Raw genomic sequence first — 16017 nt, 5'->3', positions numbered from 1 at the left:
GGTCTTAAGTAATATTCTAATTTTCTGAGATACTGAATTTGGGATTTTCCTTAGTTGTCAGTTATAATCATCAAAATTAAAAGAAATAAACATTTGAAATATATCAGTCTGTGTGTAATGAAAGAATATAATACACAAGTTTCACTTTTTGAATGGAATTAATTAAATAAATCAACTTTTTGATGATATTCTAATTATATGACCAGCACCTGTAGACCACACTTGTACACTTTGTTTGACAATAAAGTTTTGTTTGTTGTACCTTTCCTTGAATTCTTGGCTTCAATATTCTGATTTGCAGTTAACCCTTTCTTGATCCCTTAACTTAACTTACAAGTACGTTACATGATCTGAAGCTCGCGATCAGCGCCCTCTACTGGTCAAAATACAACAAAATACAAGCTCTCAGTTATATAATTATCAAATGCAGTTGAACCCATTCATTTTAATTACGGTCTGTGTGACCAAATACTTTTGGGGAGCACTGCTTACAAGCTAACCCTAACCATAAAGACTACATTACCCAAGATCCCATGAGCGCGGTGCTGGATGCGCGCCGACGTTACGCGACAAGCCACGCCCCCATCCGGGGATATGACACGCTCTCCTTCTCCAGCATGGCGGCTTCAGGTGAGGATTTTTATAGATTTGTGCCTGGGCCGGTTGGGAAATATCGGGTGCGACGTGTCATTTGTGTCGGGGGAATTTAATCGAGCGGCAGATAAAGTGCGTCGCATTCGTGAAGGGATCGATGTAGCGGCGAGGGCTGATTGTAAAAGCTCGATCTTGAGTTCTGAAGAGACGCTGCGTAGAAACCGCACAAACAGCTGTGTGTGTGCACAAGAACATACTGATCAGTTTATTTAACGTTACCTTCTATTCCGACAACACGGAATAGAAATGTTTATATGTCCTAACAGCACATTTTTACTCTGCTCGTTTCTCAGGCAGAAAATGAAGCACATGCAGCGAAGCCCGTGTCTGTATGATTGCTGCTTTGTGTTGTTGTCGTTACATTTTAACTGTTTTGTTTTTCCACATATAAATGCAATACTGCTTTGCTTTGTTTACAAGACACGACCGAAATAAACAACTGGCTCGAGCGCGTGAATAGCTGTGGTTTTCAAACCTGTCCTGGAAGCACCCCTGCCCTGCACATTGTGCATGTCTCCCTTATCAGACACACCCAAATCAGGTCTTGCAGTCTCTACTAATGAGCTGATGAGTTGAATCAGGTGTGTTAGATGAGGGAGACATGCAAAATGTGCAGGGCAGGGGTGCCTCCAGGACAGGTTTGAAGACCACTGGTGCAAGGGCAGAGTTGAGGGAGGGGCTGCTGAAACTTCATTCCCGCGTTTATCTTACAAAATACATCGCCTTGTTTGAGCTGAGCATAAATGACTAACATATTTGGTGCAAAATGCATGTCCCTTGTATAATGGCAAACGTAATCACAATATTGCTTAAGCAACAATTATGTTAGTGCTGCTCTCATTGATCTCCTGTGCGGGACAAACGCTCAGTACAGCTCGATCAGAGATATTCTGCGCTGTCCCGGGACAAACCTTCAGTACAGCTCGATCAGAGATATTCTGCGCTGTCTCCTGCACTGTCCCGGGACAAACGCTCAGTACAGCTCGATCAGAGATCTTCTGCGCTGTCTCCTGCACTGTCCCGGGACAAACGCTCAGTACAGCTCGATCAGTGAGCTCCTGCTCTGTCCCAGCTGAACACTCTGTGTTGATTTATTAGAGGGGTGAATTTACATAATGGCCCTAATGCCAAATTGAACTTGATCTGTTAACAAAAATATATTGCGTTGTTTACTTAATTGTTATGTTAATTATTGTTATCCTTATTTTTACTTCATTGTTATTTTTTAGTTTTTTATATATTTTGACTTTTTATTATTAGTAGTATTATTAAATAGATTTTTTCTAATTTTTACTTTATTGTATTATTTTTATTTACTCTTTTTCTTTTTATTATTATTAGTAATAGTAATAGTATATTATCCTATTTGTTTTTTATTAATTCTTTTTTAAAACACTTAATTCTTATTTTTGTTTGTGACTGTTACCATGATTTTGTGGTAAACACTTGAGCAGATACTTGTGGAAGTTCTTTTTGCATTGTGTAGTTTCATGACCTCAAGCACAAGGCTTGCATTCTCACATGAAACTCTTAACCGTCAGCCATGTTACCGTGCTGACGGCACAACGCCATTTACTTTAAGACATTACGTTTTTCTGATAGTATTTTAAAATCGTACAGAACAAAGAACTCTCATATGCATTTATATGAATGCAGCACTCCTAGTTAGTGTGTTTTGTTTATATGTAGGTATAGGGGGGTAGTAAAATCATCATTCAGGAGGGATGTTGACTCTTCCTTCTATTTTCTCTAAAGCCAGTGTGCCTGAGTCATTGCACATGGATTGAGCTTTAGGATAATGTTGTCAGAACTTGGGGGCTTTGTTTTGGTTTTGCAGTGGGGTGTCGTAGTCCTACAGTAAACACAGATTCAGTTGCACCGAGCTGGAATGTCCTGACAGTGCAGTTTGTCACAAAGAGCTCAGAGATGTGTTGTAGCTCACAGCAATGCTTCTCTCCGCACCAGTCTGCAACAGATGAGAGTCAATCTGGCCTGGAGATAGATATTCTTGTTTTCTAAATGCAGCAGTTTGTCTATAGGAATTATGTAGGGCTGGTTAGTCTACATTTACTAAATTACATTAAATGCTAATTAAATACACCAACTTGATCTTCTGCTTTGTCATCCAACTGCAGTTGTAATTGCATATAGGCTATAAGCCACGACAGACTTTTATATTCACAATCCATTTGTTCTCATCGGTGATGCTAAGTCATGGTGAAGCACTGGAGACCTTTCATGCTGTTTTCAACGTGTACTCGTTGTTTTTTTTGACAGCTAAAAAGAATAAGAAAAAGGGTAAGACCCTTACCCTGACTGACTTCTTAGCGGAGGACAGCGGGGGAAATGCTCCACCGAGTTATGCACCCACAAAGCCCACAAGCTGGGCCGACGAGACCGATGACCTGGAGGGAGATGGTAAGATTCACATATGGGATTAAACATCTACCACATTTGAATTTTTGATGCTTGGCTTTCAAAATATGCTTTTACAATGTTGTTCATATTTCAATGACTTTTTTGTTGATTTGAAAATTGCACAGATAATGTATAAAGCACATAACAGTTTACTTCCCAAATGTATACAGAGGTATAATGTATGTATGACTGTATATCAGCATGGCTGTGATAGGTAATCAGAGCATGCTGAACTACAGCCATATCCCATGGCTACAAGTGTGATATTGTGTTTATGCAACAGTTTGTAAATAAAAAAAATAAAAAAAACAACGCAGTCCACTTTTGTGCAGAACTACTTCTAATCTTGAACTACTTCTAATGTGGAACTAATTCAAATCTCAGTTTAACAGCTGAGCTCAAACCTCTTACTAATTCAAACATCTCTTTAGGACTAGTAACGAAGGAACGTGGAGTTGCTTCATTATTGTATTACTGTATTAAAAGCTGACTGTATTATGTAGAGTATTATGAGAGAGAGGAGGACTGAGTGAGTGTGATTACCTGCGTGTGATACAGCATTCATTCTTCAGCTCAATCTCATATATAAAACATTAGTTTGAATGTCCGCTGAGGAAAGTGATGTTTTTTTTTTGTACTGTCCTTTCATCAGTTAAGGGTGATTTCAGTTGAGAGTGCTGCTCAGTGCATTTATTGGCTGCGTCTTACAAGCTGTTGTTGAAAGTAAAAAGACCTTCCCTCCCTGTTTACAATCCTGTTTCAGTCTCTTTCAACATGAAGTCTTTACTCCCAGCTTGTAAAAACAGTTTTTTGTCGCCATCTAATGGCAGAAGAATGTCACTAAAATCATCACAAACTTACATACCATTTTCCAGTGTTAAATACTATTATAAAACACTACTATTGTTGATAGTGGCTGAATTAGGTATTGCAGTCCAAATTCAAAATATTGGAGAGGGTTTTTTACACCCAGCCCCTCCTCCTCAGACTTGAGGCACAAGCAGGTTGTCAGATTGATGACACCAACAGGAATGAGTGCACTTGACAATGAATGAAATGAAATACGCTGTGTTTTCTGCCAACTTGCAACCCAGGGTGCCGAAATACAATTGGGTAAACTGGCATTGGGCGGGTTTCACAAACCAAAACAGAGACCGACATTCCATCCCGGAACGCACATTTACAAAGGAGAATAACTGACTGTAGCATTGTTTTTCAGATAAACATGTTAACTTAGCACATTTCTTAAATATCTGCAAACATATTATGGTATTTTTATGCTTTAGTAGAGTCAAAAACTTACATACAGCACCTTTAAAATTACATAAAATATACCATTATGAGACTTTGCCCTTAGCCAAAACTATTTGCTCTGGAACAAATAATAGATTAATGAGACCAAAGACTGCCCGTTAGATTTACCCAAAACGCCATGACACTCGCTGTGAGAAATACTGCAAGTGGAGGGATACAAATGGTGTAATGGTTCTGTTCTGTTATCACTAGAAAATTGCATGCATGGAAAAGGCTCTCAGTCAGTCATATTTGAGAACCAGAAAACAACCGTTGTATAAATAAATACAACACCAAGCTGATGGTCAGCCAACATCAGCCCATCGCTGAGCATCTGTCATCTTAGATTTGCATTGTGTTCTGTACTGTTGGCACCAGTCGGACCGTCTCTTTGATTGGCTGTTCAATTTAGTGAACGAGTCAGCACACAAGAATAAAAGCAAAAGTGATTAAAGTGAGCAAAGAAGTCGAGACGATACAGACAGAAGGCTGTTCTAGTTTTACATCATCTTACCTGAGCATTCCAGTACACTAGTATCCAGACATGAGCTGTCTGGAATAAAGAAAGTGATCAACATTATTCATATTCAGAATGGTAAGCAAGTGCTGCTTTGTTACAGGTTATATATATGCAGCCCTAGTTTTGGTTCCCCTTTTTGAATGATGAGTTGATACGTGCTGATAGAGACAGTTATTTCCTCTGACGCAGGTGCGTCTTAGCCTGGGCACTTGCAACGCGAGGCGACAACACAGTCAGCTTCCATTACCACTATTTCTTTGATTTTGGTTTGGTGTGTCACAACCTTTGGGGAAACACACATGCTTAAAAGATAAGGATTAAAAAATTTATATAAATCTGTCATTGGGGTGAAATAGGTTGAAAAGTTTTCATTTTCAGTTAAGTATAAAGGTCTTAGTTACTTAAGACTTTTTTTCTTTTGTATCATTTTGTATAGATTAAATTTATTAGAGATGGTTATTATGAAAAAAAGGGTAGGCAAAAATAAGAAAGGAACAGTTCACAAGAAAATTCTGACATTGCAACGCTTATGATGTTCCAACGTTCTGACTTTATTTCTTCCGTGAACAACAAAATGAGATGTTTTGCATAATGTTCATGCTGCTCTTTTCCATTCAATAAAGGCATCAAGTGACTACTGGCTGTGAAGCTCAAATAAAGTAGCATAAAAGTTGGACCTTATGACTTATTCCAGTTGTTAGGAATGATAATTATAATATTTGATAAGATCCCCCTCCACTGGAGCTATCAAATGTCATTTCCATTTCTGCTCATTCAATTCAAGAAGCAGCAGTGTTTTCAATGGCAAACCTGGCTGTACACCTTAATATTTCAAATTTTGTTGGATTACTTAAATGAATTTCAGTCTGTTCCTCAGACGTAGCTATCATATGGGTTCAGAAGACATGGAATGTAATGCTAGAGTTATTTGGATTATTATTATGATGCTTTTTATGGAGCTTGACAGCCTTTGGTCACTGTTACGTGTATTGTTTGGGCCCTTATCAAGCTTCTGTTCTTTTATAGTTACTACATCCTGGCACACTGAAGATGATGCGTACCGTGCGCCACCCATTGATCGGTCCATTTTGCCAACGGCTCCACGTGCCGCCCGTGAGCCCAACATCGACCGCTCCCGTCTGCCCCGCAGTCCCCCCTACACCGCCTTCCTGGGCAACCTCCCCTACGACGTCACTGAAGAATCCATCAAAAACTTCTTCCGTGGACTCAATGTGAGTTTCCTCTGTTCCTGTGAGTCTGCAGAAGGAATGCTCCTGTGAATTCTCCCATGCATTGTACTTTGTTAACATGGATTCTGCCAAACAGCATCGTCAAGGGTTTTCAGACTTGTGCTGTTTTGCATGACACCTTGTGGTGAATAGTGCATGAAGAAATCATTTTTCAAGATGTTTTCAGATCACGTGTGTTCAGTATAAAACTGAAACTTTTTGAGTTCTTAATTTTGGTGGTGATGAGTTTCACGTGTCATTATTTTATTCACACAGATCAGTGCTGTTCGCCTCCCGAGGGAGCCCAGTAACCCAGAACGGCTGAAAGGCTTCGGTTATGCAGAGTTTGATGACATAGAGTCTCTGTTGCGTGCACTCAGTCTCAATGAAGAGGTGAGATACAATTGTCAGTCATGTGAAAATTTAAATTCTTGCTGTCTGTATGTCTGCCAATAACATACAGACCTGTGTGCTTCTGAATTATAGACCTTACTGTTGGTGGTGTTGGTAGTTTCATTTTAGCCACATGGTGGCGCAAGTTATCTGTTACAGTGTCCAAAATGAAGACACAGGCTCTAGGCTCTGTAATTAACCCTTCCTCTTACTCGCTTTCTAGAACCTTGGAAACCGTAGGATCCGTGTGGACATTGCTGACCAGTCCAATGAGAAAGGTGTGGTTCTGAGAAACCAGTCTGTTTATATGCAGCATAATGCAGTTGTGAATCTATTATTGGAGGGGGAAAAAATTATTTCCATATTCGCAATAATGTTTGTTTTTTTCCTGATCAGAGAGAGACGAGCGCTCCTCATCCGGGCGGGATCGTAACCGTAGTGAGCGAGACTTGGGCCCGGACAAGACTGATTCTGACTGGCGGGCAAGGCCTAAATCTGACTCTGATGACGGTCCACGCAGGGACGAGGCCTTTGGAGAGCGTAAGCAGTTATTTCATCTGACAAGTATTTGTTGGAGAAAGAGTTTAGGAGGAAACAAGTAGTTGAGCTACAGTAAAGCTTTGGAGAAGTAGTAAGCCACATGACAAACTACTAAACATACGTATTATAAGATTATTATATTGTATTTGACGTTCTATTAAATATATGGTTATTGGTCAGCATTGAAGAGGGAGTAAAATAAAATAGTATATTAGAAATCAAATATTTTATATTTCAGATGTTGCAACGGAAAATGGTGTGAATTGTGTGATCCACTTTCTTAGGATCCCGAGATCGTTATGAATCAGACCGTTACCGTGACGGCCAGCGGTGGGACAGTGACCGCTATGACGGAGGAAGAGAACGATACCGGGAGCGTTATGATGACAGAGACCGCAGAGAATACGACAGAGGTATATAACACCTTCATATATTACAGATCACTTGGACTTGCAGCAATGTGTTTTAGTGATAGAGAAATGTGCCAGCATTAAATTTGTCACGTTGAGAGTGTTTGGGTCCTTTTTGTCCCGTAGTGTCAGCAATCTTGAGAATGGATAATGAACTCTTTATTTTCAGATACACTGTTCAAACGTTTGGGGTCAGTAAGGCTTTTTTATGTTTTTAAATAAATCTCATGCTCACTAAGACTTCATTTATGTGATCAAATATGCAATAAAACAGTCATATTCTGCATTAAAGCTTAAAATGAACAGGTTCTCATAAAACGTCATTTATTCTTGTGATGCAGAGCTTACTCCAGTCTTCACTGTCAGATCCTTCAGAAATCATTCTAATATGCTGATTTCCTCATGAAATATGTTTTATTATTAGCATTTTTGAAGGCAGTTGTGCTGCCTAATATTTTTGTGGAAATAAAATTATTTGATTAAAAGGATTCTTCGATTAAAAACAATAAAACAAAATCCTACTGACCTCCAACTTTTGAACAATGTTTTTGAATAAGTTCTGAATAAATATTGTGTAAAATTAGCATTTTTTTGCCCATTTGTCAGCGCTCTATAATTATTATTGATAAATGATAATATTGTTTCCCCTCGGTTCAAAAAGATGAAATAACTTGACAAATATGGTGCCTTATGTCAAAATTACAGAAATAAAATCCAACTCTGTTATCCATGTGCAACAGAACAGGGCCTTGCTCCTTAGAAATGCTTCTTAATCTTACCGAACCTTATTTCAGGCTATGATTCTCGCGGTGGGGGTCGTCGACCATTTGGAAGTGGTTTTCGGCGCGACTATGACGACCGACGGGATGACGTTCGGGGCAGCGGGGAGCGCTATGGAGATCGCTACAGTGATCGTGAAGAGAGATACGAGAGACGGGATGAGAAGCGCGAGGACAGAGGTGGGACGGTGCATTTACATTTATCTGGGTCACTCCAGGAACCAAACCTTGAATCAGATCATCTAAACAGTCTCTACTGCTTCTGTGTTTAGGTCCCCTTCAGAGGCCCAAGCTGAACCTGAAGCCCCGCAGTGTTCCCAAAGAGGAAGAACAGAGCACCGGCCCTATAGTCTCATCGGGACGAGCTGCGTCCATCTTCGGAGGAGCCAAACCGGTGGACACTGCAGCTAAAGAGAGAGAGGTGGAGGAGAGGCTTAAGAAAGAGCAGGAGAGACTGCAGAGGCAGCTGGAGGAGGACAAGAACAGAGGACCTGAACGCAAGCCCAGAGAGAGGTACAGCACATAGATGGACACTTTTTATTCAATTTTCTTAACATTGAATTTTATAGTTAAAGGGATAGTTCACCCACAAAATGGAAATTCTGTCATCATTTACTCACCTGCATGTTGAAGTTCTGTATGAGTTTCTTTCTTCTGAACACAAAATAATATATTTTGAAGAATGTTGGTGACCAAATAGTTTTGGTTCCCATTGACTTTCATTTGTATGAAAAAAAACAAACGATGGAAATTGGGACTGAAAATGTTTTCCTACCAGCATTATCTAAAATATATTTTTTTGTGTTTCACAAAAGAAGGAAGATAAGACATGTTTTGAACTGCATGATGGAGAATAAATGTTGACAGAATTTCTATTTTTGGCTGAACTAACTAACAGGATTTTTTTTTTGTTATATATTTTATAATTTTTAAAAATAAATTACTTTTTTTTTTAATGTGTTGCATTTGGTTAAAGCTAGAGGATGAACTATTCATAAACTGGAGTTAATCTGGAATAACATTATATAAATATTAACAAGTTTGTGTTAAAAATGAATGTAACTATGTTCTCTTCTCATGGATATGAATTTTTGTGACGTTAATTATATTTAAATTAATTAATGCATTATTAACTCAGAATACATAATTAATTTGCATATTAATCTAAGTTTGTGAATGGATAATGTATAATTAAATCATACACCAAAAAAAAAATAATGCGATGTTATCAAGTCCCTGAAATTTAGTAACAAACCAAAAGAGAACTTTATTTTTCACATGCTTTCTCTTTTTCTAAACAGTATTTTCACTCTTGTTTTCTAATACACTCAGGCATCCCAGCTGGCGTAGTGAGGACCAAGCAACCGAGCGCTCACGAACAGGAAGTGAGTCATCACAAACAGGAAACACATCGAGCAGGGGTAAGTGATCACTGACTGGTCCTTATGCACAGGTCTGATGCAAACAAGACATGAATTGACACATGTAAAAAAAATCTACCATCATACTGTCACTATATGCAATGATTTATTAAAAAGAAACTTTCAGAGTCCAATCCGTCTCCTCTCTGTACAGCGCCGAGGCGTCGGGAGAGTGAGCGCTCTGTAGAAAACGAGGTTTTCAGCAGCCGTGATGAGGATTCATCCTCACATGGAAACCAGACTACTACTTCCAAGCAGGAAGGGCTGCCGCTGAAAGTTGTCCCAGCGCCGCCACCTAAGGAGAACGTCTGGGCGAAGAGGAGTGCCATGAGTACAGGATCCAGCGAGAGTGATAGTAGACCTGTTGTCTCTCCCAGCAGTAGCACGCCACCCAAAAGGTTTCTTTCTGGATTGATATGCTATATATAGATAGCTATTATTCAAAGACTATAAGAATTATTTCAGTATAATATATTATATAATATCTAAAATACTCTACGTCAAAAGTTTGGGGTCTGTAGGTTTTTAATTTTTTTGTGTTTGACTTAGTTTTAAAAGAATAAATTCAAAATAGTTACACTTCATGTTACGATGTCCTTATTACAGTGTAATTATATGTTTAAGTACTGAGTAATATTAATTAACTACATGTACTTACTGTATGGTTAGGGTTAGGATGGGGGTTTGGTTTAGGGTTAGTTGCATGTAATTATGCATCATTTATTGTTATTATTATAGAAAGTACATGCAATGTGTAACAAGGACATCGTAAAAATGTTACCATAAAAATATTAACATTTTGAAATGGTATTACTGTTGAAAATAAATGTTTCCTATTTAAGTATACTTTAAAATGTAATTTATTCCTGTGATGCAAAGCTGAATTGTCAGCATCATTACTTCAGTTTTCAGTGTCACATGATTCTTCAGAAATCATTCTAATGTGCTGATTTGCTGCTCAAGAAACATTTCTTAATAATCTCAATGATTTAAACAGTTGTGCTGCTTAATATCTGTGTTGAAACAGTAATATTTTTCTTTTAGGATTCTTTGAACAAAGTTTGAAGAACAGCATTTATTTAAAATAATTTAGTTAAAATAAGTTGTTTTTGTCACTTTTGATTCATTTAATGCAGCTTTGCTGAATTAAAGTATTAATTTCTTTAAAAAAAAATCTTTCTGACCCCGAACTTTCGGAAGTTCATATAAATATATATATATAGAGAGAGAGAGAGAGAGAGAGAGAGAGAGAGAGAGAGAGAGCTCTTTATAATTATTCAGACTTTCTGACTAGAATTATTCAGTTTATTATTATTTTTTATGTACTTTATTTTTCAGTGCACCAAGCTCAGCTGATGCTCCTCAAAGAAATAAAGGTAAGCTTGTAAGTGTCCTGGTCCACTGAGACATGAAATAACGGTGGAAGGTGTAAAAGAAGTCAGTGCATATACTCCATTTTCACTCACAAGTCACAACTGGAAACTCTTAAAATATTATAGTGGATTGACAACAGGGGTTTATATTTCTTTTCCAGTTGTTGAGCAAGAGATAATGTCCACTAGCGTCCCTTCCTAAAAACAGCCTCTTCCAAATGTTCAGTTAAGAAGCAGTAAAGTGCTCTTGAACCTACAGCCTAATGCAGCTCCTTTATTAGTAGAGTTGTCCATAGTGTCCTCTGCTGAACACTGGGCTCTCCTTACAGATGAAAACAAAGCAGATGGGGTGCGCCGGGACCGGGGCCCCTCTCGGGGGCGTGGGGGGTCCTCGGGCTCTGGAACAGGCAGGGGGCGTGGAGAAGCAGCGAGCCGAGACCGAAGGAAGGAGACAGGAGACAGGTTAGCTGCTCTCTGGCACCCCTACTGCTCAAAAGTGTAGAGAGCTTTCTTCCTTCTGGAAATAATATTTACTAGATTCTTGTTAGTATTTTTGAATTATGGGTGGTGGTTGGATAAATGTTTATTTTCTAGTTTGGGCACTGTGTCCATTCGCATCTTTCCAGTCTCAACAACAAAAGAAATGATTTACTAATTTTTTTTTAAATCAGTTGAATTATAATTTGGTGACTCAATCATAAAATCAATCACTTGTGGTGAAAAAGAGTCACTTGAGAAATCCACCAACACAGAGATTGACAAGCTGCTTTAAGACAAATGGAGTGATACAAACAGTGAAAACCCATTATATTTAATGACTAAAACTAACTGTTGTATAAAACAACAGTTGAAACATATTTCAGCTCAACAGTAATAGCAGATATCGCTGGGCAAGATGCATTTGGCCTCAGGAACGAGAGAACGAACAGAGCAGGGACTTCGATCTCATTTCAACAACAAATAAAAGGAGTTTTTACATACTGGATTTTACAGTGTCGATTTAGGGCTGAGCGATTTAATCGAATTTTATTTAGATTTCAATTTTGGATTTGATCATCTATGAAAACAGGATAAAACAATTATTGTGGCAAGTTCCCGTTTTGCAGTGATGCTCTGGTTTTGTCTCCAGACCACTTTCCTTTCCTTTACAATGGTGCTTTTTAGAGGTCGGCTGATAGTGGATTTCACTGATACCGACAGCTAGGTTGGACCACACTCTCATACAGTGTAATGACAGCAGAGCCTTCTCAGCCACTCCAGCACAATCCCGAAAAACTATCAGCATGGATTTTTGCAGATAGTTCCAGCAATCAACTAAAGGTGCTGATTAATCAGCAAAGCCGATACATCTGTCGACCTCTAGTGCTTTTTATCCTGCTTCTGAAAAGCTCAAACTTAACATCCTAATCATGTAATGTGACTGCCGTAAAATGCAGTTTCCTGCGAATCGTGCTTGATATTAAAAAGTTAGAAAAGGCTCATTAAGAGATTTCACACTATTTTCTAGACGTCTTTGTGCGCGCACTCAGATAGCAAGCATATATTGACCAAAAAAGTTGTGATTACGATTTTGCCATAATCAAGCAACTTTGTTTTTTGAAATATTGCCAATTGGATTTTTTCCTCCTGGGATCGAAATCTCTGCTCTTGAGTGTTTTTCTGAATGAGTGTAGACGTCCTTGTGAGACTCCGTCTCACTGTGTTGTGCGTTACTTGTAGAAAGGACGCGAGAAGGGAACGAGATCTCAGACCAGCACCAGAGCCAAAGAAATTTGAGGAGCCTCCCAGCCCTGTGAGTGACAGAGCTAACGCTCTCTCTGGGTGTGATCCCATGATCCCTGCTCCCTCTGCTTTTACTTCTGGCTTTCTTTGCTCACCAGTCCTTCAATGAAAGTTTTCTCTAGTGGCTTTTTTAGATGCTTCATTCACTGTAATGGAAATTACAATGTTGCTCACAGACTGTAATTGTGGGCCTCTTTTGGAAGATATGTGATTTGAAAAATATGAATATTTATTTGAGTCTAGACACATAATTCTGATCCAAGCACTGAATTATAGCTGTAGTATAGAAAGGAAAAGATGGTACATTGAGAATATTCATGCAAACCTCTCCAATACGTGTATGTATGTGAAAACATTACATTTGACACCACCTTATCTCATGAAGTTTAGATCAGTCCTAAAGATGTAAATGTTTTTCCATGTGTTTTTACCAAATGTGTGTGGCATCTATAACTGGATGAGGTTCTCAGTACGAGTTATGCAGGAATTTCCTGTGGTCTGTTGCATCATTTGCAGCTTCTGAATGAAGAAAAATACTTGCGTAATTGACATCCACTCAGGTCTGTTTTCACACTGGAGTCCATCTGGATTTTCACCGTGACAGAACTTTTCAAACAAACACATAGAGTCTGAACTCCATTTGGAAGGGGTTTTCATGGTAAGTGAAATGAACCAAATAAATGGACCAGATGGAACAGACTTAAAATAAACCAGGTGTTAAAGGACCAGTATTTGAGTTAACTGGTGAACAGTGTCTTCTTCAGGACGTTTAGACTGTCTAACCTCCCGATAGTCCTGGATTTATCCAGTATAACATGGAATAGCAAATTAGAGGTTAAAAATGTGTCTAGCCCTGTATAGCTCAGAGGCACTGTTTACACCTGGTATTAAGCTTTGGTGGACTGGATCACAAGTAGATGAGGGAGATACCTTTCCATTTACGCCTACAAACAGGGCTAAAGATATTCAGCTATCCACACACCTGATATTTTATTTATTTTAAACTGCATTTTTTATCTAACATATCTTTTAGGGCCTTCCTGAGTCTATCCTCCCTTTTTTCTGTATTTTTTTTTTCATCTGTAATTGATTTTCTTTAAGATAACACATGACAAAAAATTGCAGACCCTAATTGTAATTGTGCTATTCACCTTTAAATCAACATAAAATAAGAGACATTCATGTTGTAAGCATAGATTTTCATGCCTGCCTACTTGTTTTATTTGTAATATTTTTTATTATTTACTTCTTCTGAAAAATAAGGTGGATGGTGGCATCTGGTTGGGAAGTTGCTAATTGTTAGTTAAGAAGCAGGGTTTTTATATATATATTTTTTTTTCCTCATATGTTGCCTCAAGACTTTTATATATAAAAATATATATTATATAGGCTATTTTATTTATCATAATTTTTTTGGACCCACTTATATTAAGTGCCTTTAACTACTGTTTACATGCATTTAAATCAATTATTTGATGCATTGCATTTATTGTTTGCATAGCCTAAATGATATGATACTTAATTAAACTGATATTTAAAAATACATCTCTATTTCATTTCTGTGGTTGCATCTATAATTACACTGTTGACCCTACCCCTACACCTTAACCCACATACCACCAAATCTGCCCCTAACCTGAACCATATCCCACCTCAATAGCAGCAAAAGTGATTTGCAGTACAAAATAATAAGTACATTGTACCAAACAATTTATTATTATTGATGTGTGGACATTTTTTTCACAAAAGAAATAGTCTCTGAAAGGCACTAAATCACTTAAAAATTCATTTTGTAGAAAAGAAAGGCTTTCATATCCTTGATATATATTCAGAGGGTCTAAATGCTGATTACTTCCAGTTACACTGGTTGCACCAATCAAAGGCACAAACCATCACTAACATAAGTTTGATTCCTAAAACCTCAGTATCTCACATTGTCAGAGCAGTCAAAACAACAGTTCAACTGAAAATCACCTGAGACTGTAAAGTACATATTAACCTCAAATACCAGTAATGATTTGGTTACATCTCACTATCCCCTTTTTGTTTTAACAGAAATTCAGCTCAGCCAGTAAATACGCAGCCTTGCTGATGGACGGGGAGCAGGGAGACGAAGAGCAGGGTGGAGACTAAGAGGAGGACGGACTGCACAGACGACGGTCTCAATTGAATTACAAATTAAACCTACAGCTTTTGTTTCATGCAGCACTGAAGGACCCAGATGAGCTCTCTGAGAGCAAAAAAATACATTTTTAGAGCAACCCCCCCTCTTCGAGACTGAACTGAAAACCTAGTGGGAAAATACAGGACTTCTTTTAAAGTAAAAAAAAAAAAGAGAGTGTGGAAGGATGAATGCTTATGACTAATACATTTTTTGTGGGGGGTTACAATACTCATGAAAGGGATCCTGCTCTTGTATACATCAAGTTGAGTGCATTTCTCGTTAGCTTGATTGCACATTGAGTGTCGGGAAAGTGTAGAATTAAAAAAAAAAAAAAAATGCCACAAGATGAATGATTTTCCTGAACTTTAGGGCTCCCTGAGCTTTCTGAAAGAACATTTACCGCAATTGCTTTACCGAGATCTCTGGTCAAGTACAGCGGTCCATGACCTGCTTTGTCCACCCATCAGTTATAAATCTCACAGCCTTGGTTTTGTGTCTTAAGCTGGCATTGGCTGACGGGTATGATGATTTGTATTCAGGCTTAACAGCCACTGAATAACGGCCAGCAAGTTAGTTTCGGATTGATATTTCTCTGTGCTGCTTTAAGCCAGAGTCTCCCATTTTCTCACTTATCCTTTTGAGGACTTTTTAAAGCCACTTCTTTGGACTGATGTGCAATAGGAATTAACATATTCCTCAGATTCTACAAAAGAGACTGCTGCAGCTTTGGGTTGAGCCTATATCTAAAGGTAGTGGCATGAAATTGCTTATTGATTTAAACTGTGTACCATCTTAAAAAACAATAAAAGACTACATTGAGTCAGTTATGCTTTGGAGGACATTGTGAATTAAAATGCATCCCAGAAGATTGTAGTTTTATTAGTTTTATTATTTGCCATATGGAGAAATGTCACAGAAAGGTATAGATAAAATGAGGCTATATATATATATATATATATATATATATATATAGAAATATGTAGTCTATTATTTATATATATATATATATATATATATATATATATATATATATATATATAT

The 16017-nt window shown here is 38.0% G+C and overlaps 1 protein-coding gene across 3 annotated transcripts; it reads left to right on the top strand.

Moving 5' to 3' along the window:
* Window positions 1–487: 487 nt before the first annotated feature.
* Window positions 488–15799, top strand: LOC109047945 (eukaryotic translation initiation factor 4Ba). Of its 3 annotated transcripts, XM_042712862.1 has the most exons (15): window positions 488–630; window positions 2932–3072; window positions 5912–6117; window positions 6391–6507; window positions 6731–6785; window positions 6904–7047; window positions 7332–7460; window positions 8252–8416; window positions 8509–8749; window positions 9569–9657; window positions 9812–10055; window positions 10996–11033; window positions 11360–11492; window positions 12750–12822; window positions 14868–15799. In XM_042712862.1, the coding sequence occupies exons 1-15, from the start codon at window positions 534–536 to the stop codon at window positions 14943–14945; spliced, it is 1950 nt and encodes a 649-aa protein (XP_042568796.1). In that variant the 5' UTR covers window positions 488–533; the 3' UTR covers window positions 14946–15799. The 3 variants fall into 3 exon arrangements, with proteins under 3 accessions (XP_042568796.1, XP_042568797.1, XP_042568798.1); XM_042712863.1 differs by lacking the exon at window positions 12750–12822; XM_042712864.1 differs by lacking the exons at window positions 11360–11492; window positions 12750–12822.
* The last annotated feature ends 218 nt before the right edge of the window (window positions 15800–16017 follow it).

This window comes from Cyprinus carpio, chromosome A23 (genome assembly GCF_018340385.1).
Source record: "Cyprinus carpio isolate SPL01 chromosome A23, ASM1834038v1, whole genome shotgun sequence".
In the NCBI taxonomy this organism is placed as follows: domain Eukaryota; kingdom Metazoa; phylum Chordata; class Actinopteri; order Cypriniformes; family Cyprinidae; genus Cyprinus; species Cyprinus carpio.
The sequence above is the reverse complement of the archived record's forward strand: the minus strand, read 5'-3'. Positions and strand labels throughout refer to the sequence as shown.